Source organism: Apteryx rowi, unplaced genomic scaffold (genome assembly GCF_003343035.1).
Source record: "Apteryx rowi isolate R43461 unplaced genomic scaffold, aptRow1 scaffold_215, whole genome shotgun sequence".
In the NCBI taxonomy this organism is placed as follows: domain Eukaryota; kingdom Metazoa; phylum Chordata; class Aves; order Apterygiformes; family Apterygidae; genus Apteryx; species Apteryx rowi.
In genome coordinates this window covers 86,218-109,584 of record NW_020448475.1, presented here as the reverse complement: position 1 = coordinate 109,584, position 23,367 = coordinate 86,218, and the positions used below count along the sequence as shown (strand labels likewise).

Below are 23,367 nucleotides of genomic sequence, written 5' to 3'. Positions count from 1 at the left end.
CGCGGCCTCCCCGGCGGTGCGTGCGAGGCTCCCTCGAGAGCTCGCAGGCGCCGGGCTCAAGGAGGCTGGTGAGCAGCTTCTTGAAAAATACCCCCGCGGCCACTTCATTCATTTATTCGTTATCTACGCTAGCTTTTCTGAACCCTTGTCGCTTTTTGGTTAACTCGGGTTTTTGCCTTAGACAGTAATCAGATTTGTTTGTCAGTGGAGAAGACTGCTTTCAGAGGAGGAAGCGAAGAATGGTGAAGGCTTTTGAGTCTTTTCAAAGTTTAACTTAGTAACTAATTCTTGTTAGAAGACCCATATTCATTTTTTCTGGGCAGCAACCAGCATATGTGACTGAAACAATCTGTGCTAGAAATTAGACAATAAACCTAGTTTTTGGAGTTAAACTAAGATATTTCACCATCAAAATACCACAAAAAAGTGCATAGCTCAACTTATATCTTAAGAAACCTGTTTCAGCTTTGATCTACTGTTGCGGGACGTTTGTGTTTCTAAGGAGTTGGAGTGAATGGAAAATGATAACCTATGTTAGTGACAGGTTTCTGTGACTTTATTTAGAAGATTCTTTTATCTCTGTCAAGCACTATATTGTTCTCTCTCTCAAAAAAGACTTTTTTTGTCTAAAAAGTTTATGTTTGTTTTTAAAGAGGGTTAGAGTACTCTGTTGCATCCTTCCAGAAATCGGAATGAGTACTGTGGTCCTTTTGAAAAAAAAACAAAAAACAACAGTGCAGTTACTGCTCTGTAAACTTCTGTTCTTTAAGTGGCATTTGCGTAATCTGACTGTCATTTCTTTTTTTTTTCAAAATATTCCATGAAAGTGAAATAATTCTGTGGAACTAGAAATCCCTATAAATATGTAGAGACATCTCATCATGAGACACACAACTTCAGTTAAGGTTGAAGAACAGACAGAATGAACTGTACAGCTTGCTTCTGCTTTGAAAGATTCAGTCCTGCCTGGGAGTTAGCCTTGTTCTAAGCACGTAATCTTTGGTGTATTATGAGCTGGGAAGGTAATAATCTTGTTGCTTGTTTACTCACTTCCTTTGCGTTGAGAATGACTTGTGTAGTTACAAAATGAACTGAATCAAAGGAGCCCATCTGCATTTAACTTATTTTTTTTCTGTGCTCAGTGCATGGTTGCTTGGTTATTTGTGTGGAGGGCAGGAACAAGAGACGAGTAAGAGCTTTTGGGGAAAATGCTGGCGTAATACATACATATAAGTTGAATAAAACTTTACAATTTAGTCCAAGTGAGAAAAGATGAAGGTCTGCCCCAGTCCAAGCTGATTTTTGTAGACTAAAGCAATTTTTGTTTTGTCCTCTTTTTAACTGAAAATCTTTAATGAAAATACAAAGATTTCAGGTACTGGGTAAGCCAAAATGTTATTCAGGTGTTTTGATGTTTTCTTGCATCTTGCAGGGATGAGCCTGTGACATACGGTCTAATATTAAGACTGCCCTTTGATTAGGTGCCTTTGTAATGTGTGGCAAATAGAAAAGGCTTGAAGTCAGTTTTCATCATGCTGACAGTTTGGCTAATGACCTAGTGTCTGCCTTATTATAGATAATGACCTTACTTTGTAAAGTTTTGATTACATGCCTGCCATGAATTAATAAGCCATCTTTTACAAAGTCCCATTTGTCAGTGCAAGCCCAAAGAAACATTGCTTCCATATTTCTTCAGCACCTTCACTCCATCTCACTCTTCCTGTCTCTTCCTGCAGCCTTTTCTCATCTACCCCTCATTTTCAGGAGACCGTAATCCTTCATTTATCCTCTGCACCTCTTCCTTTGGCCCACAGGTGGCTGAACAGCAGTAAGGCCAGCCTGACTGAAGGAGAGCCTGAGTCTCCCTGGGCAGCTGGCTCACTGATGAGACCACTTAGCCTGTGCTGGCCAAGGAAGGGTGGTTTGGTTGGCTGGCCTTAGGTCAGCTCATGCTGTCTCCTGGCCTGGGCAGACCCAAGGAGTTGTCCTGTTGAGCATGCCTGGATGAAATTATTTCAGCAGATGCTTTGCGAACCAGCCCAAGTAGCATTCAGAAGATGCATTACCATTCAAATAGGTAACTACTAATACACAAACTGTTTACAGAAATATAAAATCATTTGACTTCTAATTTTCACGGCAATAGTAAACACAGGAGTTAAGTAGGTAAGCAGCTTTTTATTTTTGTAAGTGAAGTATAGAATAAAATATATATATAAAAAATTTCTTTTGTGTTCATTAACTTGAGGCCTAAGCCTGAGGCCTCATTTTTTTTGGCTGGCCCAGCCTGAGGTGGACTTTACCTTTTAGTAGTGAAAGGCTATAACTAGTCTTCGGGGGGGGGGGGGGTTGTTTGTTTTATAGTAAAAATCTTAAGTGATTGGTAAATTTCTTTTGTGTATAAATTTCATTGCAAACCAGCGTTTCCACTTAACTGACAAATTCTGAGTTCATGAATGTGTGCACTTTGCCTTTGTTTGTTGCAACACACTAACTAGACTAATCTCTCCTAGTCATTTTATAGGTATGTGGAGGTTCTAATAGGAAAATTCTGCCATTTGAATGGCATTTCACAGTTTGGTGTTCCTGTAGTGCAAAGAGAAAAGAATCTGTATGATTAGCTTGTATAAGAAAACAGTCACGGCATTAGCTATCACTTTTTTTGCTTAAACTTGCGCTTTCATTAAGAAGAAAGTGTCTAGTTTATATTGTTTCCGAAAATATACACATGTGACCAGGTTTTCACTACTTACTGTTAAGTCTGCAGGTAGATATTGCTGTGCTTCTCCTGCTGCTGCTCAATGATTCTGTGGAATTCAGAAGAAAAAGTGGATCTCCACAATTTCCCCTACTTGCTTCTGATGCTTTTAAACATTTAAAATGAACTGAGTCCACGTCATCCTTTTGGACACAAAAAGTCTCTAAGCAGCACAGAGACTACTCGAGAACAATTCAGGTGAAGGTAAAGAAGAGGGTAGAACAACAGACACAGGAGTTAAGGAAGGAATAAAAAAACAGACCTTTTGGTACCCAGAAGGCTGAAAGCACTATAAAGTAATGGAAAAAGCAGTTTGCTCCAGTTTTTCCCTCTTATCAGCAAAGGTGAAATTAGTAGATGTAGGAAGTAGGATTGACTGAATTTTGTCAATGAAAACTGGTGAATATTACTGGCATTCTGCCAAATTATTCTACAACTGTATCTGGTCAGATATGATTTATCAAATATGTTAAACTTTATTTCGCAGATTCCATTGACAATATTAAATTAACTTTTGTTTGGATATGGATGTTAGATATGTTGAAAATGTATTGAAGAAGCATTAAATACAAAGGGTATGGCATGTGCCAGATGTTATGTGGAAGAATTGTTCAGCTCCTTTAAGCAGCAGAGGATATGGTCCTTGGGCTCATGGCATTCTGGCAGAACGAGATGTGGTGCAAATGCTTCTCGCAGTTGCTGGTAGGCCTAGCCACTAGCTGACTACAGTTTGGGAGCAAGGGGAGAGGGAAATTCCAAGTACTTAATAAGTGAAACGTTATATTTATAATGTGAACAAACACCTCAGGTGAGGCATGAAGTGTATTCAGGTCTGATTTAAGTAGTTTCTTAGTGATTCATAACCCTACTACATTTTGTAGAAGTAGCTTACTTAAGATGTAAAATGCCACGCTGGTCTAGTGTTGTATATGTATATGCTGCATATTGTATACAGGTCAGTGCTTCCTAGTTTGTTCAGCATTGGTGATTTTATGTGGTCTTCCTAATGTCTGGAGAGCCATACATCTTTCATCCTAGTATCAATTGCCTTATGTGCTAGGAGGGTTTGATTAGGCATGGCCAGAACCCGTGGCCTCCAGTGGGGCATTGCAATAATCAAGGTGTCTGTTGTAAATGAGGGAGGATTTGGGTTTCACTTCCAGTTGGTCATTTCTCATGATAATGCTGCTATGCTTGAGCCTGTTTATCTTTGAACTGTTTTTCCTCCTCCTTATTTTGACTTTGATAAGTGCATGTGGATTCTACTAAAAGATGTATGAACTTCCTAAAGACATAAAAAAGCCTGTTGAACAGCGTCTCCTCAGTGGCTCTGCTGTAAATATGCCAAGTCCCTCCTGCTGGGCAGTCTTCCTGTTCCTTCATTCCGGAATCTGCTCCCTGTCCCTCCACTTACAAACTAGACAGACCTGTGCTTCTCCTCCACTAAGACTTTCACCAGCACAGTCTGTCTTTTAAAAGTAGCGTACACTTTACCTCATAAAAGTTTAGAGGCTGACTTTAAGGGTTGCTGAGGTGGCAGACTTGGGATTTCCTTTTAAGTGATCTTGATCCCAGATTAAAAACTGATTTCTAGAATTTCACTTTTATCAGTAACCTGATAAATTAGTGCATTTCTTATGTGATCATCATTACTGTACAATAATGCAAATGCAGTCAAGTGTGTTCACCTCTGCAGTTTCACTACATATCATCTGAAACAAGGAATTGTTAACAAGGTTTCTCCAGTATCTTGGCTGCTGAGATGTCAATCACTTGCTTTTCCTTTGCCGGAAGGAATACCCCGCTTAGCTTTCCTGCTCACAGGAGAAAAAATTGTCTTAGATGGCATTAAAGTACAGACCTTCTGCTTTAGGCAGATGCAGTGTGTCTTACTAATTCCTATTTTTTCAGAGGTGCTTCCCAAACTTACTAAAGAAATGAATTACTGTTTGAGACTCTGGAATATTATTAAGGTATTACTTGAGTAATACTACTATTACTAATGCTTCTTCACCAATTTAGGCCATTTTTCATCATTAAGGGTGTCAGAAATTGTGCAAACAAGATTTCCTGCTTTAAATTTCTTATGAACAGCATAATTTTGTTCCTTAACTGTTTCAGTTCTGAGGGAAAAAAAGATCCATCAGTAGAAACGCTTTTAACCTGATTTCTTAATGGTTGTAAGATCATAGCCAGTCTTACGTTGTTATGGTTATAGAAGCTGAACCCAAAGCTTTTTTTGGGTGATAATCTGAAACTAATCTTATTTGGGGAAATGGACTTGATCCATTTTATATAGTATATGGTGTCAATTGGTACTGCCCTTTATTTTGGTTAAATTTGATCGAGTCACTTTTGCTCCTTTTTTTTTTTTCTTTTTTCTTTTTTTTATGAATTTTTGCTGATTGCACTGTCTGGGCATCGCAGGTTTAAATCTCTAGTCCGCAGCAGCACTGTGTCACTGCAGCTTTTACTAAGAGTGGTGATAAAAGTGTTTTCTGATTTTGCTGATAGGGGATTTAGAGAAAATGAACAATTATTCATTGCTAGTCTTGTAACAGATCTCACTGATCAGTTTTAAGGATATCTGTCTGCTTTCATGAGATCACACAGTCAAGCTAGCAAACCTTGTAATGTTGAAGAACAACCTTTCTTATCTTAATAACCGCATTTGAATATTTTGCAATGGCTAAATGCTGTAAAACAACATCTCTCATACCTCAGAGTTAAGGGTAAAGAGTACTCTGGACATAATGCATAGGTAGAAAATGACAGTAACCTCAGCATATGTCGCAGGCCCCGTTGGGATACAGAAATGGTTTGAAATGTCCAAGTAAGCCCAGAACAACCTGTTGTATAGGCTTCTTTAGCTTTTTTGTTTTGTTTCTTGCTATACCTTGGAATTTGAATTGATTTGCTTAACAGTTTCAGATTATCGTTAAAAACAGTATGTATCCTGTCCATACTGGATCTTTTGTGAGATACTGTCTCAGTTTCATGCTAAATTCAGACCCAAAGCCTGAACATATAAGGGTTCTAGGGTATTGGACAGAAGTCAGCTGATCTTAGATGGCATGCAGCCACATCATAGTTTTCCTAAGGAGGGGAGATTAAATAAATGAGTAGTAGCCAACAGAATTGATGTTGAATAATGGATTTTTCAGCAAGTGTCTTTCTTCAGTGAGTAAGGATTTCTAGTTTTGCTTCCAGGAGAGCTTTTGTCAGCAGCTGTTCCTAGCTGATTTTATCAATTATAGAAATAAAAGACCAATTCAAAAGCATAGAATTTTCCTGCGCCTGTATTAAATGGAAAGATCCACTTTGTTTCTTATCTTTTCCCTAACTAATTTCACCTCAAACCTTTTCTGTTCCTCTGATATTTTCTACCAAGGAATGCTAGTTATGAAGTATCAATCACTATCACAAAGTAAGGCAGACTGCAGGAAGAGGATTTCATAGTCCCTTAAACTAGGCAATTGCAATTGCTGAAGCTGTTTGCTATATAAAAGTTCTGTTCATCAAAACTGTACGGCAAACACAGAGGAAATCTGGTTTTAGTTTGATAGTAAAAAAATTATACAAGTTTGTCTCAGTTTTTTCAGTAAAAATGCATCTCTGCTAGGTTTGTCTAGTTTTTCAGTTGTCTGGTTTATACATCTTGCATTTGTCATGAAACTGGGATCAGTGTGGTGGAAGCACTTGCCTAGAGCTGTTGAGCTGTTTGATATGGTCAGTGCTCAAAGGACCCACTTGCTCATGGTGAGTAGTTACTCTTAATGCTTCTAGCTTTCAGAATCTTCTTTACTACATTTGGCTTGAATTAGTGCACCATGGTGACTTGATCTGATCTAGTCTAGCTGGAGCAAGAGTAACTGTGTCACAAAACCCCCTTGAGCTGCACAGTGACTGGACTTACTAGTCTCTTAAGTTGCTGCATCTGAACTGTGCTAGCAGAAGTAAATGGCGTCTGAGTGCTAAACGTACATATGATGCAACTTAAATGCACACCTTAGCCAATGCTAAGGCAAAGTATGTTAAAGCCATTCTGCTGCAAAAGCCCTTGCTGTATTGCAGCTGCCAACCTGGCCATGTGCTGCTACAAGTGTACATGTTTGTGGCCACTACTGGGAGAAATTGTGGAGTCCCCCAAGGGACCCCTATTGCCACAATTGAAAGGGTTTGCCTGCCTTACTTCTGCTCAAGCCTGAGAGGCCCTCAGGAAAGAGGGTAGCAGAGAGCGAAATCCCTGAACTGTTCTAGCAGGGCAGCCGACTCCTCATCATGCTTTCTCCTGGGGACCTTTCAGATGCAAGTAGAAATCTACCTTTGCATATGTGCATATTGGTTTTACTACTTGATAACTCTGGTATATGATGAGGAATAAACTGTAATACATTGCCTCTTATGAGGACACTTATAGGCTGTGTGAGCTGCTGAAGAAGAGAGGTTGAGTATCAGTGGACTAGCAATAAGAATTTAAGGTTGGTTGTTGGGACTGAATCCAATTTTGGTTCTAGTTTAGTGAAGAAAAACTTACTTTTTGGCTAGTCCATCATAGCATTGAATAAATTAGGTTGCTTGCTTTGCTGGAGTAACTGCCACTGAAAAGTGATTTCTTGGTTACTTTCTTTTTGGGTTACTTTCACTGTATTTTTAAGTGTTAGAGTTTGCGTTAGTTTTGATTTAATTAATCTGCAGATACTGGAATTAAAAATGTGTCTTACTTCCTTGTCTTCTACAGTTACATATTTTCCTGGATGAGAAAACAGTTAAAAGTTCTTTATAAAGTTTTTTGTAAAATTCTGTCTTTCTGGTAGAAATTGCACACTATTGTTTTGTTACTCTTTCAGTTCAAAGAGCGTAATGTTTGGGAATGTGATCCCATCCCACGCGTTTGGGTTTGCTGTATTCTCTTGCCCTGCCCCCCACCACCATCCAAAGATGTTATGTTGAACTTTTCTTATACCCAGGTATGCTGGGTCCAGGTGAGGATGCAAAGAAAGCAGTCCATGGTGCTCTGGTGCGCCATTTGACAGAGTTGGGAAGCAGATGGTACCTTCTGCAGTTCTGTGGTTTGATACTTATTCTTGAGGAAAAGCTTAATTTTTTGCATGCTTCCATGTAAGAAGAGAAAAGGTAGCTTCTCCTTCGTGTTTCTCTCTTATGGCTATCTTCAGCTCACTCATGAGATGCTGTTAGCTCCCCTTCTCACCTGTTCAATCAGGTGTGAAGTCCAGGCTAGATGGACTCCTGTGAGACTTTTTTCTTTTTTTTCCACTACTGCAGAGTGATTTAAACCACTCTTGAATCAGCTAGGCTGGGCATAGGCATCTTCTCAAGTGCCCTTCTTAGAAAGGAGCGCTCTGCCTGCTGTGTTTTGATCTAGGTGATCCTTTGCTCACGCTGGGTTAAATTCGGATCGGAAGTCTGAAGTTGCACGCAGCATGATCTTTTGAGATCTTGCTGAAAAAAGGATGCTGACAGAACTTGAATGAAACCTGACTGCAGTGTGGATCACGGTGCTCTGAAACTTCTTTTAAGACTCATAGTAATTCCTGCCATTATATTTTAGTTATTAAACTTTTGCAGAACATGAAGACTGATTTGTAATAAAAAGGATTTGTGCTCCTGGAAGTGAGTATGTCCAAAATATTTCATGTGTAGTGGCAGAGTTAGGACTGCCATATGCTGTATATTTGATGCTGAGGTACATACTTGCATGTTAAAATGCGGTACTTGACTCTTATCCTTGCTTGTTAGTAGGAAACACATGAACTTGACCATTAAAATGCCTCTACTTTGAGAGGGAACATGTGAGGGACAGGTAAAATGTGCTGCCTGCTTACCTGTAGCAAACAGTTAGAGAGCCTGGTTTTGTAAATTCCAGGGTTTTTCTAACATTGCTGGAATATTCCTAAACTGTATTTGTGAAAATATTTTTTTTATATAGTATATACAGTGCAATGCTTAATTAAGTCTGGATAAAAGTCATCTCAGTGCTATTGTCAGCAGTCCTTGAAAGTGATACTGTAATCAGTAGCATGGCCTGTCAGTTTGCCTTGTGTATAACCTTGCAGGTAACCAGTGGAATTGCTAAGAATCCAAGTCAGTCTTATTTGCTAGCGGTAAGTTTGATAACAAAGTTTAGAAAGTAGGTAGGCTGGAGAGGGAAGACTCAAAACTGGAAAACTGGGCTGGGGGGGGGGAGGGGATCCACCTCCCTCTAGCAGCTAGATAGCTAGGTAACCTGTGAATAGTGAAGTCTTTCCACCTTTCTTAATGGCAGGCACCAAGAAAGAAATGCAGAGGTGACGTTCCACATGCTTGGTATCTCATGGTGAGCAAGGATACATACAAGACACCTGCTGGCCAAAGGCTGATTCTGCCCAAAAGTCTTAGTTTTGCTTAATTTACTTCACAGAACTGTATTAAAGCAGGTGCTATTTTGTTACTATGAATATAGAAAATGAGTTAAAGGGTATGAAAAAGTCTCAGTATGCTTAGAGTATGCTGTAATTCTGGTCACAGCATGTATAGAGAAGCTTGTTAGATATTCTGAAACATCTGGTAGCTTATTGAAAGAAGAGCTCTAAAGGGTAGCAAATCTATTAGTAGAGATGCTGTGCTGATGGAGAGTCAGTTTCTTTTCTTTTAAAGCATTAGGATTAACCTTACTTTTTTGGAAGCTTAGGTTTTACGACTCTGGAGTCAGGCAGGAAAGGGAGTGGGCCTGGTCTTCCATGTTGTGCTGCTGTTGCATGCTGCAGCGCATGTTGTCGCAAGCCATGGCTGGAGTGCCTGCCTGCTGAGCATCAGGAACAGGCAGCAGCCGCTGGCTTTGGAAATACACGTGTGCAGGGGTACGGTTTAGAAGAGGCAACTCTGTTCTTTTAGTAATTGTTGGAACTGTGAAATATGTTACTTCTCTACAACAGCTTTCCCAGTTTAAGGGTTGACGGGCTGGGCATAGCTATGTCAAGCTATTCATCTGGGAGGAGAGAAACTACCCAGATGGAGACTGTCATGGCTTCTGGCAAGCCTATGTCTTTATGTCCTAGGAGTACTTGAAGTGACACCATTCCTACTTCTGTGATTTTCTTACTGGTTCTTTTCCCTCCTCCTACTAAGAAACTACTGACTCCCTTAAGGGCTTTCTCGCACAGGCTGTGTATTACCTTGCACTCATCTTTCCTTGTATTACTCTCTTTTCCTTCCCCCTTTCCAGTGTTTACTGTCTTCTTTTTCTTAAAAGATTTTTCTTTCATGTTTCTGTCCCTGCTCTTCTTCCTTCAAGCCACAGATTCACRAAGGTTTGTACCAGCCATGATGGCACATGCTGCGTTCCTTCCTTCTCTCTCACTTATTTAAGCTTTTTAGTCTGTAACCTCTTTTGGAGAGGTAGGTAAGTGTATGCATGTCCTGAGACAGAGGAATCTGAGTGATGCTGTTGGACCCCCTCTGAAACAGTCTCTTTCTCTTTTCTGAAGAAGTAAAAGCCTCTCTTGATTTGATTTCTTCCCTCCCATCCCCTTCTCAAAGTGTAGACTGTGCCTATACTTAGGATGAGGAAACTCATAAACTTACACAATTCGAAATGTTTCCATTAACAGAATGAAATAGACTCAAAGTATTAACCTGAAGGTGTGGAGAAATTGTATATAGGAAATCACTCATATGTGCCTTGATCTACCAAACACCTGAAAATAGAGCACTGTGATTCTTTCTTGGGGGATATATGTAGGTATGACTGTTTGGTTCTTCATTCAGTGCTTCAGGTGGTGAAAGTACATGATCAGTTTCACATAATTTTTTTTAGTCCAGCTGTTGTTCTCTGTGTTGATAGGAACCTTTTCCATAGACTTAAGTGGATACAAGTTCATAAGGGTTTTTTGTTGTTGTTGTTTTTTTTCCCTCCCCCTAGCGTAGAAGAACTTGTTACAATTTTCATTGTGAGTTTACTGTCTTATAAAACTTATGATGCAAAGTATTTCATATTATTAGAAAAAAATCCATGTGTAACTATTTCTTGTTACTAGCATATATTTCATCTTGGCTGACTTTCCTTAAGCTTCAAGGTGAAAGACTGTTTGTTAGAGTACATAAAATAGAACTGTTTAGAGATAAGATTTCATGTTGATAGCCAGTAGATCATCCAAACAGCTGTACTTAAAAGAAAATTGCGGAACCCCCAAATGCCCCTTCTGCTTGTGACAGTGCCTTAGTTACTCTAGAGACACCTTCTTTAGTCCCTGTGGCAGCAACACTTTTGTAACAGGTTTTACAGCTTTCACACCTACCTAGGTGGGAGCAAATGGTGGTTCTGTGTTCAGGGAGGATGCCTAGGTAGTAATCTGTAAGACTGATTTGAAAACAAAACAAAACAAAAAAACCCTATGCTTGATCTTATCGTATTGTCACCTGTAAGCTCTCCTTGAACTGTGACCGGCGGTTTATTAAAGTGAAGCAGGCAGCTTCTTCAAAGCAGGTAATAACTAAAATGTGTAAATAATAACTAGTCGAGTTAACAAAATAAAACAAAAAAACCCAGATGCCTATGCAGATTTCCTTTTACATAAACCTTAATCTTCTCTTGCTAGGTGGTTGCCCTGCTATCCTGTCTTGGAGGGCAGAGAGCGCCTTATGGTGATTCCTTCCTCTTTGCATCCCTCCTGCTTTGAATGCTCCCTCTGAGCATATTTTATTCTTATTCCCCTTTATGTGGTTCCCTTTTAGCAAAGGGAGGAGGAGACAGGGTGGAGTATGGGGGTAGAGACCCTGTTTGTGATGCTTCTGAGTCTTCAGCCTTTGCTTCAGCTGTATGACTCCATTTAGTATCCAGAAAATAATGTATTGTAACTTAGTCATATAGCTTCCCCCCCCCCCCCGAAGTATATTGCTGGTGTTTCTATCTGTGCTTTGGAAGAAAAAAATGAAAAATAACCAGCACCCTTCATAATGCAACAGCAACATCAAGCAGATAAGTTGAGGTAAATAGACGATTTTTAAGCACTCCCGTAACATCCATGTAACTTTTTTTTTTTTTTTTTTTTGAATCCTGAGCTACAACTCTCTTAGGAGGACTTGAAAATCGTCTACTGTTATGCAGTTTTACGCTCCTGTCAGCCATCCAGCTTCCAGAATCAGTAAACTAGAATCAGTAAGATTCTGTTATGAATGCCSTTCTAATCACCACAGGATTTGGGTCTGTCTTCCAGGGATGAGTGTTTCTTTACTCTTACACTCAAGTTGCAGCATTGGTATCATAGTAAGATAAAACCTAAGAAAGTCTTACCATTTGCTTAAGTGACTTAAAGTGTATGAATTAGTGTTTATAACATTACTTCTTCCTCCTTTTGACTTCTGCTTAAAGATTAGCACAGACAATGGACCAACAGAAGCAAAAGATTAAAACTGGCTTTAAAAATTCGTGTTGTATGCTGCTCTCACATCCCGATCTCCTTGCATAATGAAAGGAGGCTAATGTAAATGTAAATTGCTAAGCATTCCTCTACAGTTTTATTAAATCCAAATCTAGCATTTCACAGTCAGTCTGCTCATGTTTTTAGAGGAACAAAGATTCAATTTTAAGATGTATTGCAGTATACTTCAAGCCTTATTAATTGTGAAAATAAACAGATGTTAATCTAGCTCTTTACCTGTGTGACAAAAAGATACAGTCTCATTCAGGTAAGCACCATAAAATAAAAAAGGAGAAATTTAGAAATATATTTTTCCTCCAACTTCTAATGTAATTTAAATCAGGGTACTGTTTAAGGAAGGCTGTGGTATATGAAACAACTTTGTCTTTGTATTTAAGTAGTAAAATACAGCAGGCAAACAGAGAACAACTCGCTTCAGAAATTAGTATTATCAATATAATGTTTTTTTGTTAATAGTTTCCCCAAAATACTGCAAATGCTTTTCCCTGCAGGCTAATCATGTTCCACTGTACCTCTGAGGCAGTTGTGTGAGCAGAGATTTCTGAGCGCTCATTTATTACCCTGGGGAGTGCAGTGTACTGGATCCTGTTCAGCTGCATACAGGGTTCTTCACCATGCCCAGTGAATTACATTTCTGGGAGCTGCTGCCTTAGAGTTTGAAACTGTCTTGCAAGGTTAGCTAGTCCTCTAAAAACGAGTTGCATGTCCCAGAGCTGTGTAAAATTCTGAGTGTGAAGACTTTATCAAATAACTAATTTTTGCAGGGTTTGCGTCTTCCCCCAAAACCTCAAAGATTAAATTATAAGATATGAAGGTGGGATTTTTCGAACTGTGAGGAAACTTAGCATAGGACCTGAAGTTGCAAAGGCTTGAATGTGTGTACCTTGTTCACGAGTATTCCCATGAGCTTTCTACCCACAAATGATGTCCTAAGGCTGTAGGACATTCCCTCTGCTATCTTAAATTGGCAATACTCTTCACAGGAAATTTTGTCTGTATTTTTGCTTATGCCTTTGTGGATCTATGGAGGAAAGAATTTAAGTCAAACAAGTCCCTCCCTCCTCCTTCCCCCCCAAGTATCCCCCAATTCCAAAAGATGAAAGAATTTTTTAATGTTAATAATAATACCCTGCTCTGGGAAGGAGCTTTCATCTATGTAATAATGAATATCTTAGTAAAATGGTTCAAGAAGTTACATGATATACAAAGAACACATATATCAAGTATATTCAAAGGCATCTAATTATGGGGAAAAATGAGAACAGGAGGGACTGGTGAAGAAGAGACTGGATTAACAGGAAGGATACCATGTGGAATTCTTTCATCATGCTGAGTACATGAACTGTAGAAGCCCATGCTGCTGATCTGTAAAAACAGTAATGTATGCTAAAACAGCACTTTTTTTCTAGGAGTTTTCTGTAGGTAAAATAATAACTRTTAAACACCTTGTGTATGCAAACATGTAGGCGCTATTGGGAAAGAACAAAGTAGTTCAGATATATTCTAAATTGACTTTAAACTTTAAAAAAAAAAAAAAGTGCTTCAAACAGCTCAAAATACCAGACCCAATACCAATTCCCAATTTTGGAAAAAAAATACTCTTGCTAAATTCTTGCTTAATGAAAAGATCTTTGTAGATATGGGGTTGTTTTTTTCACGTTTTCAGTGTCTGTTTGGAAGGATGGAGATTATAAATCAGTGACGCCAAAGACAAGTGATATCAGAGTTTTGACTCTTGAGCAATTCAGTAGCTACTTAGCAAGCGAACACACCACACCTGCTATACAGAGTTCCTTAATTTTTTCAGATCAGAGTAGCAGAGTTTAGGAAATCTATTCCATTCATGTTATAGAGTACCTGTTCTTAGGAAGCACCTGTAGAAAACATCATAGATTGTTAAGAGAAAGAATTGGAAGATATAAAAATTGCTTTTATTTTACTCACTTGTGTAATGTTTTGATGAGGGGTGACATAATCCTAATGTATGTGGAACCTAATGTTTTGGAACCTCTCTATGTCCATAAAGAGCTCCAGTCTCTGACAGACTTAATCAATGAATGTGTGTTGGGTCAATGYAGATTTTGGATTTAGTCAGCTGCACTGTGGACAATATCTGTGCCAATAAAACCACTAGCAATTCATAATTATTTAATTCTTGGCAACCAAAAAAATCCCAAACCCTGTGAAGCATGTTATTAAACATACACTGAGCTTGTAGTGCCCATTTATTCCCTTAAATAATATTAAATCTTTTTCTGGCTAGAAGTGAAGTATAGTAGTGGGTGCGAATAATGAAATGTAGTGATGCAGTTCTGGAGAGAAGTGCAGAGAGCGCCATCAGTTCTGTCTCCAGCAGATTTTCAGTAAGTTGTTCAGTTAGGCAGACCTGGATGGCTTAGTTCAGGAGATGCTGCCAGAGTGATTATTGTCACAAAATCACTGCCATGTTTCTCACTCGTTCACTGTTCATTCAGTCTTAAGAAATTTCAAATAGCATTGGGTAGGAGTCATCAAATCACTTCCAGAAAAGCAACAAACATAACAAAATGTTATGGAAAATCAGGTGAATAACATCAAAACAGTTCTTGGTCTGAACAAAATTCTGTTTCACAAAATTGTTAGATGCTAATTTTGTTCAGAAGATGGTGGAATACCTGCAGAACTTGCCAACCCTGAATTTCTCATTTTAGCTCTCATTCTGTGGATACCTGTTGTCCTGAAAACTTTCTGCAGAAGTAATTTATTGTAAGTTTTATAGACCTAATATACGCTTGCTCATGTTGGCTTGTAAGGCAATTACAAAGGCAATTACAAGCATTGACCCTGCAAGACTTGAGTATTGTCTTGCAGAGAGCTCTTTCTGCGTTGCCAGAGAGGAGGTTAACTCTTCTGAGGGTGCACAGGCTCCTGCTTACCAAACACTTCACCTGTAAATGGGAGAGTAATTAATCTTTCTGTGCTTTTTTTTTTTTTTTTTAATATATACATCCTGATCTTGAAGCTGTGTCTGTAATTAAGCTCAGTTTCAGTTCATGTGGTTCAAATGTTTAAGTTAGCACTGCTTATGGGCAGACCTGCTGTAGTGAACACTTCTAGCCTCGTAAAGGAATGGGTGATTCTGGCACTTGTGATCTTTTGAATGTACCACTGGGATTCAAGCTTTGAAATGTCAGGGTATACTGCATAGTAATTCATATGAGGGGATTGCATTGTAGAGTTATTGTAGTATTTGAGGTTTTTTACGTCATAAATGTGTATATATGTGGCAAGATAATGGTAGTGCATACCAATTTTGAAAGTGCGGATGCATACAGGGTGCATGTGGTGTTCAAGCTGATATAAGAAGTTGCTTTCAGAGATGGTATAAACTCAGTTCTGATCTTTTTTGCCTGTATGTTTTTTGGAGATTCTCATGGTCTTTTTGCAGAAGATAACTGAGCTCAAGTGAGTTGAATGCTTACCAAGATACAGTATTAAAAAGTTTTTTTTTTTTTGTTAAAGGAAACTTGAATCTATTTAGGCACTTACACTTCCCATGATGTTTTACCTGAGAAATTGCTGTGTTGTAATGTGTCTTCAGATATACATTTAAATTTGTGTTCTCATTAACATATATTGTTTAATCTGATGATAGAAAGAATTTTAATTACAGGAAAGTAAAGAGACTTGTTAAAATGTTAATGCATTTTTTAAAGATTCACCAATGCTTAACATGGGGATGCAGGGGAAAGAGTTTCATTCTGCATTTTTTGAATGAACTTATTTTGTTCTTCTTCAACAGAGGTGTTATGAACATAAGCAGTATAGAAATGGGCTGAAGTTCTGTAAACAGATCCTTTCTAACCCAAAGTTTGCAGAACATGGAGGTGAGTTTTCAAATGGCACCTGCTCGCTGTCTTTTCCTACAATATGCTTTAGGATAGAGTAATAATTTTTAAATTTTATGAATACTTGTAGCACTTTGTTAACCGTTTGCCCTTAAAATACATTTTCTTAAGGTAAAGTAATAAGAGCTTCCAGAAACCTACACCATGATAAACACTCATTGCTGATAAAATTTGCAGTTTTAAAGACAGATCTTACCAGCATTTGATAGTGATAGATTGCCATTCTTTATCATGATGCTGCATGCATTCATTTTAGCATGGTGCAAGTTTCTTAAAAGTGATTTAAGCAATCCATACATGTATTAAGGGGAAATGGCTCTCAGCTCATGTGGAGGAGAAAGCGCAAGACAAAAGAGGGGTTGAACAGCACTGAGCAATATATGTGTATTAACTTTGTGGTCTTGTTACTTTTTCTGAAGGGATAGCTTTTGGGCAGAAAAGAAAAAGGTGCTTGTCCCTCACAGCCTGCTTTTACTATGGAGTTGAGACTTTCTTTCCACTGTCCAAAAAACTTTTTTCTTTGTCAGCTAGTTTGGTGTGAATAGATGTGTAGCGGTCTCAAAGTGTGTTGTGAATAAATGCTTGTTTGGTTATAATGTTCTTTTATAGTAAACATTCTTTCTCTCCAAAAGTCTGTAGAGGAGATGAGATAATTTTTACTACCTTTAAAATAAAATTCTGCTGTACTTTTGATATAAATACTACATTGAACTTATTGTGGAGTATGATACACAAGTGAATAATCTTCAAGTATAGCTTTCCTTTATAAAAGAAGAATGCCAGATCCTGATGTTGCTTAGTACTGAGTCTAAAATTGCAGTTACAGATATTTAGAGTTGTTATATTAGGCTTAAAAGCTGTTATAAAAATGAATAACTTATATTTGTTTAATCCTAATGTTATTTAGAAACTTTGGCAATGAAAGGACTAACATTAAACTGTCTAGGGAAGAAAGAGGAAGCGTATGAACTCGTGCGTAGAGGCTTAAGGAATGACTTAAAGAGTCATGTCTGTATCCTTTTTGAAATATGGCATTCATTTATGAATGGGAAAGGTTTGGGGTTTTTTTTGTGGGTGTGGGTGGGGAGGTATGTTTTGTTTTTTATTCGTTGTTTTTTTTCTTTCTGTAACTACTTGATTTATAGAATAACAACAAGACCCTGTAGCAGTAGGCTTCAAACTGGGAGTTCAGAATTGTAAATTTTACATCTAGTATACAGGAATATTTTGTCTAAACTATCTAAAGGACAGATGTTTTGCAGCTATCCTTGCAGTCACCATTGATTCAGATATCATTCTGGCTTGCATTATATTTTTTTATCATTAAACTGTAACTCTAAATTTCAGGATTTATGGTGGGCCCAAATAAGAATAAATGCATGTGGTTTGCTTTAAAAATGTTAGTAGTTGCAATGGCATTCATAAGAACTTGTCATATACTTAAAATGCGGGAAATGCAGGCACTTCAGCTGTCGAATATAAGCCCTTATTCAAAAATGTGTTATGCAAGCCTGATAGTCTTTTCAGAGATGCTACTACTTGATTTCTCATCCCCCTCCCCATACAGAAAAGTAAAATTTATAGTTCATTTTATGCATCCTGTGCACCTAACTGGTGAATAGATCTATATCTTCAGTTAGCAATCTGTTTCTTTGTTTGGCTGAACAAAAGAAGTGTAACGATTGTAATGTTACTGTCTGCTTATAAGCTGCTTAAGAGGTTTTACCAACTGTTGTGTCACTGCTACATTGGATCTGCTTTCTCCCTAATCAAATTCAGTAGTATCCTTAACAGAGTTTTCCAGGTTGGCATGTGTATGGCCTTCTTCAGAGGTCAGACAAGAAGTATGATGAAGCTATCAAATGTTATAGAAATGCACTGAAATGGGATAAAGACAATCTTCAAATTTTGAGAGATCTTTCTCTGCTACAGATTCAAATGAGGGATCTTGAAGGTTACAGGGTAAGTATACATACTACATTTATTATCAGTTTCTCACATCACAGCAAAGGTTGCAAATTGTTACATACAACTTTAAAAAAAAATATACAGAGTTAGATCAGGAAACCCAAAGCATTAAAACTATGTACTACTCAACAGTGTATGAGAGTAAAGGCAGACATACTACTGACCAATTTTTGTAAGATATAAAGATTTAATGGCGTATTAAATGGCTTTATTTTTTCAGTGCAGAATTGTTTGCTACAGGACGCTTTTAATGCTGTAAAATCCAGCTATAGATAATCCCTGCTCTTTTTATTACACTCTTTGAAAGGCTTCTGTAGCTACCAGCTTGTGTTCTGAAGAAGACTGATATTCAGGCAAAGGAGTTGTGTGTTGTGTGGTTTGGGGGTTTTTTTGTTTGTTTGTTTTTGTTTTGTTTAACCACTTCCTACCATATATTCCTCCTCCTGGTTACCCATGGAAACCTCTAACTCAGTAGCTGCCACTCTTCTCTTAGCAGCGGGTAACAATACAAAGTAAGCAGTATGCTGTGTGATAACACATTTTGCTTCCCAGCCGACCCGGATGTTAGTGACAGTAGCTTCCACTGGCTCCAAGTATTTCCTTACGTTTCCTGTGAGCTGTAAGACTGTGGATCAGAACTCTTGAATGTTCCCCTTCTTTCTTGATTTAATACTCTCAAAATGTTTAGATTACTACCTTGTTTTCTTCTCTTTATTTCAGAGGAAAGCTGAACACAGTTTGGTCATTTAGATTGAAACCCTCTTTCTTTTTATGCTTGCTTCTGCAGTGCCCAGTTATATTTGCTTTCATTTGAATTCATGTCAGTTTGTCCATATTTGCACTATCAGGTGTTTAATATGGACTAGCCATTATGAAGCAGTAGTGTCATGGCTGTGGTGCTTCTGTAAAGAATACAACCTTTCTGCTGCTTTCTGTGCTACTCAGTGTATTTAACTTTTTTGTATTTCCTTGAATTGCAAACTGATGTCTAGCTTGCTGCTACCTTTATTTCTTAAAAAGTAGCAACTTCTGTTTACTGTGCATATTGCCGAGTTGTTTGTGTGGTTAAGGCTGTCTTAGTTGCTGCACATGTTTGTAATTTCTAAATATCCTTTTATATTTCTTCTGTCCTCATGCTCAAGACCCCTCCTTATCTTGAATCTGTGGTGGTCACTGTGCAGCTCACTTAAGAGTAGACCAAACAATTATGATAGATGATCTTTTTGTGTTTCTTGCCCAACCATGCAGGGAAAGATGACAGTGGTCACCCTACGGATTTATAATTCAAACACTGACTTATTTAAAACAAGATTAATTTTTCTTTACTTAGATTTGTATGCCTAAGAGCTTGTCTGTTTTTCAGTTTATGTGGGCTGATGTAAGCAGGTATTCCCTTTCTCTGCAAAAAAAATTTGCTAAATTTGAGATTTTATCCAAGAGACTTTGGATAATATTTATTGTCAGGTTTCCATCTTTTCATTTTTTTCTTGGTCCATTAAAGTTGCATTTTTTAAAACATGTTAGTTGGTTTCTTCATCAATTATTTCCTCTTCAACCTGGGGTAATGTTAGTATGCCAAGAACAATTTTTGCTCTTGGAGCAGTGTGGAATCACCAGCTAAAACAGGTCCCCGGTGAATTTACTGCTGGTTTAGGATATTTTGTAATCACTCTTTTTCATATTAGTCACTTCCATGTTTGACTCATCTCTTGCTGAGATATAGTATGCCAAAATTTAGCATAGATTCTAAAGTTCACTTGCAAACTCCATGTTCTTTTTGTTGTAATGGCTTCTGGATAAATTTGAATACCAATAGGTAATTATTAAGCATACAAGTAACACATGGTTATAGAATACGTTACGTATTCAGTGTTAACATGCTTAAAAGCCAGTAATTCATGATTGTTCATACGCTAGTTTGAAGAGTGCATATTTACTCTCAAGCCCTGGAGTAAGCTTTTTCTTAGCTTTACCTTCTGCCCTCTCCCATTTTACAAAAATTTGAGATCATCCTGCATTCTGACCAAACTGCTCTATCTTACTTTATTTAGTTCTTTGTTAGTTGTTGTTTCTGATTGTTCAAGCCTTTTAGTAGGTAGTAAATTTTTTTCCTTAATTCTAAATTACTTGGAGATGCTTTCCAGAGTCTGTAGCAAAACAAGTCACAACTTTCCCCTCAGATTCAAACAGCATGATTCCAAGCAAACCTGTTGCATCTTAGAGTTGTAATTATTCTCTGGCCAAAGAACAGGGATGCACTTACATGACTTAATTTGCCCAAAAACACTTGCAATGATTTAATACACTTCCAAAGTGAATTTGAAGCACCAGTATATAGTAAATGTTCCTGCAGCTCAGACCAAAAATCCTTAATGGCATTCTGTTCATGAGCAGTAGGACAGGAAAAGCAGCATGTATGCGGTACTTTAATAAATTAGTCTGACTCCTCAAGCTTTTCATTTGGAAATTGTGTGTGGGGGTTTATTTATTTTTAATCAGAAAGTACAAGAAAAAGTTTGTTCTTTCTTTTGGTTATATATAATATAGCTACATACATGAAACTATTAGTGACATTCTTTAAATATTTGAATACAGAGGGCAGAGTATTGCATAATGAATTCTACAGAGCATCAGAATTGAATCAGGAAAATTAGTAGCTACTCTTTTGCAGGAAACAAGGTACCAGTTGCTTCAGCTCCGACCTGCRCAGCGAGCATCATGGATTGGTTATGCTATTGCTTACCATCTGCTGGAAGATTATGAAATGGCAGCAAAAATCTTAGAGGAATTTAGGAAGACGCAGCAGGTAAGAGGAAAACATGGAATTCCTGTATGGACTGCTGCTTAAGCCAAAAAGAAAACACTATTTTCTTTTGTGATGTGAAGACTTTATGCAGTTTCTTTAATCAAATTAATTAAATTCCAAGTGTGTTCTAGAAGGATGAACTTTCTCTTGTGTCTTACTTTCCTACACAGACATCACCTGATAAAGTGGACTATGAGTACAGTGAACTGCTTCTGTATCAAAATCAAGTCCTCCGGGAGGCAGGACTATATAAAGAAGCTTTGGAGCATCTTTGTACCTATGAAAAGCAGATCTGTGATAAATTGGCTGTTGAAGAAACTAAAGGTAATTACTTCTGGAAGGTAGTATTATTTTGTATACCTGCATGTTTCTGTATAATGAATATCATAGATAAAATAATTTTAGAAATACAGTATTTGTTCACTGAGTTACTTAATGTCAATTTATACCTTACTATCAAGATCATTTATCTTTAAGAAGCTAAACTTTGTTTAAAAGAGCTTGGAGGCTTCTGAATTTTAAGCATTCTTTGTAGTGCTTTCTGTCTGTATCTTGCACAATCAAGTAAGTATGTGTATCGAAAAGCAAAACAAAGTAGTCCTTTCCTGTTGTGCAGGTTCAGAAATAACAAAGATAATGGAAATACCGGTTCTTTGCATAAGCTAAGACACTCCAAATAAAACTAATAATTTTTTTTCAGATCAGCTAAATGCATGGTATACAATGGAATGCCTGTACTGTCGGCTTTTTCCTTCTTTTGCAATTTCATCTTTGCTTTGGTTTAAGATTTATTTAATTCCTCAGTGGTAAAAGACTGCCTGTCTTGCAGCTCTTTTATGTCTATCATACTCCTCTCCCAGGTAGATAAGGCATGAGCACAGATGTGCTCTGCTGATACTTTTGACCGTTTCAGACAGAAGATCCTGAGTTGCTGCCTGAAAATTCTGTTTGGGTGGTGTATCCAGACCCATCCCATTCCAGGCTTGATAGTGGTTCTGACAAAGAGACCACTTGTTGAAGGGGCAGAATCATCTTCTGCAAAGTAGGAAGCTTTTAACTATACTCGCTTTTGAAATGCATGAAAATGGATTCTTCAGCTGGGCAACCCAGTAGAAGCATGTGTTACTAATATTATAACATTATAGTATTAGAACAATATAAATTATATTTCATAGCTAGAACTGCAGAATGGTAGAGGCTCGCTCTTGGATCTCCATTAACAGATGCACTTGTTCAGTAGTGTGCCATGTTCCTCTCCTGCTTGATGTTTGCACTGTCCTGTCACTGTTTGTGAAACTTCCTACCTATTGAAGGTACTGTTAGTGGCCCACACTAGAATCTATTTGGATGATTGCTTGAAGCAAAGAGAAGGTTTTTAACTCTACAGTATTATCCACGTAGATTTTGTAGCCTGCTTGTTAGTCCTCTTAACAGTAATCTTGTGGTCTTGCAAGAAGAACCAAGGAACTGAGCCACTTCAACAGTGTGGCAGGTGTGTGGATGCAGGTGCTTCCTCAAGGAAAATTACTGCAGGCAACTCACCACTGTCACTCACTGATAACTTGGTTTGCATGTAAATAGTAATGGGTGTAGGGATGCTGTTTTTTCAGACATAGTAGGTCTTTTTTGGCACACGCTGGAGGAAATTACTGGAAAAGAAGTATTCTTTTCACAGTCTGGTTACTTTCAACAGGGTACTACGGATTAATTTTTTTTCAGCGCAGCTCTTTTGATGTTGTTAGTGCTTAGCTATTGTGCATACTACAGAAAAGCCTGCTACTGAATGACTGTTGTCTATGAATTTTAAATGCACAAACAAAAGCCATTGTGAATGAAATATGACTGAGTAACACTGGAAATAGTATTGGTATTTGTCACCATTAGATTTAAATTAACAAAGCTAACTTCCACCTCAGGGGAGGAATTTAGGATTATATTCCAGATTTCTGTCATTATTATGGAGGGAGCTATTGATGTTTTCCCTGGCATTTGATACTGCCTGTAGTTCCCAAGTTAGCCTCTCTGTAGGTAGCAACGTCTTTTTACAAAATTATATATGGCAATTATGTGGCATGGAGAGGAAGAGAGGTAACACTGACTTTTGCGTTTTGCTATTGAAACAGGACAAGAAAGTCCTATTTTAATCTAGAATGATACTGTAGGACCTCTTGTGTATAGTCTACTTCTATTGCTAACAGCAGTAGATGCTGTATACAGTCGTTAGATCCGAATTTTACTTTTAACCATCGTATCTTATAACAAAGTATGATTAAAAGCAAATGTGCTTGCACAGTCTTGAGAGTTCATTAATTGGATTGATAGCTTGATTTAAAACATTAAGTTAGTTTTATGAAATACCAGACTGAAGAACCATTCTTTTATTTGCAGCTCAGCAATTTCAATTTGATTTTCAAGATGCTATATACATGAAATACCATGTACTGCTTTTAATTGCCTTCTGTATTAAAAACTGCACTTAAAGTAACCAGTCACTGCAGTTAGTGAGAA

General features: G+C 37.8%; 1 protein-coding gene across 3 annotated transcripts in view; it reads left to right on the top strand.

Annotated features, from left to right (window-relative positions):
* The first annotated feature begins 744 nt into the window (after window positions 1-744).
* Window positions 745-23,367, top strand: part of NAA15 (N(alpha)-acetyltransferase 15, NatA auxiliary subunit) — a 44,768-nt gene continuing 22,145 nt past the window's right edge. For 2 of the 3 annotated variants that reach the window (XM_026064381.1, XM_026064379.1), the window contains exons 1-6: window positions 11,834-11,915; window positions 15,980-16,064; window positions 16,993-17,097; window positions 17,890-18,047; window positions 20,725-20,859; window positions 21,030-21,183. In XM_026064381.1, coding sequence (XP_025920166.1) covers window positions 11,859-11,915; window positions 15,980-16,064; window positions 16,993-17,097; window positions 17,890-18,047; window positions 20,725-20,859; window positions 21,030-21,183 — 694 coding nt within the window. In that variant the 5' untranslated portion in view covers window positions 11,834-11,858. Of the gene's footprint in view, window positions 1,023-1,814; window positions 2,078-11,833; window positions 11,916-15,979; window positions 16,065-16,992; window positions 17,098-17,889; window positions 18,048-20,724; window positions 20,860-21,029; window positions 21,184-23,367 lie in introns of those variants that run through there. The other variant, XM_026064380.1, reaches the window with a different exon arrangement.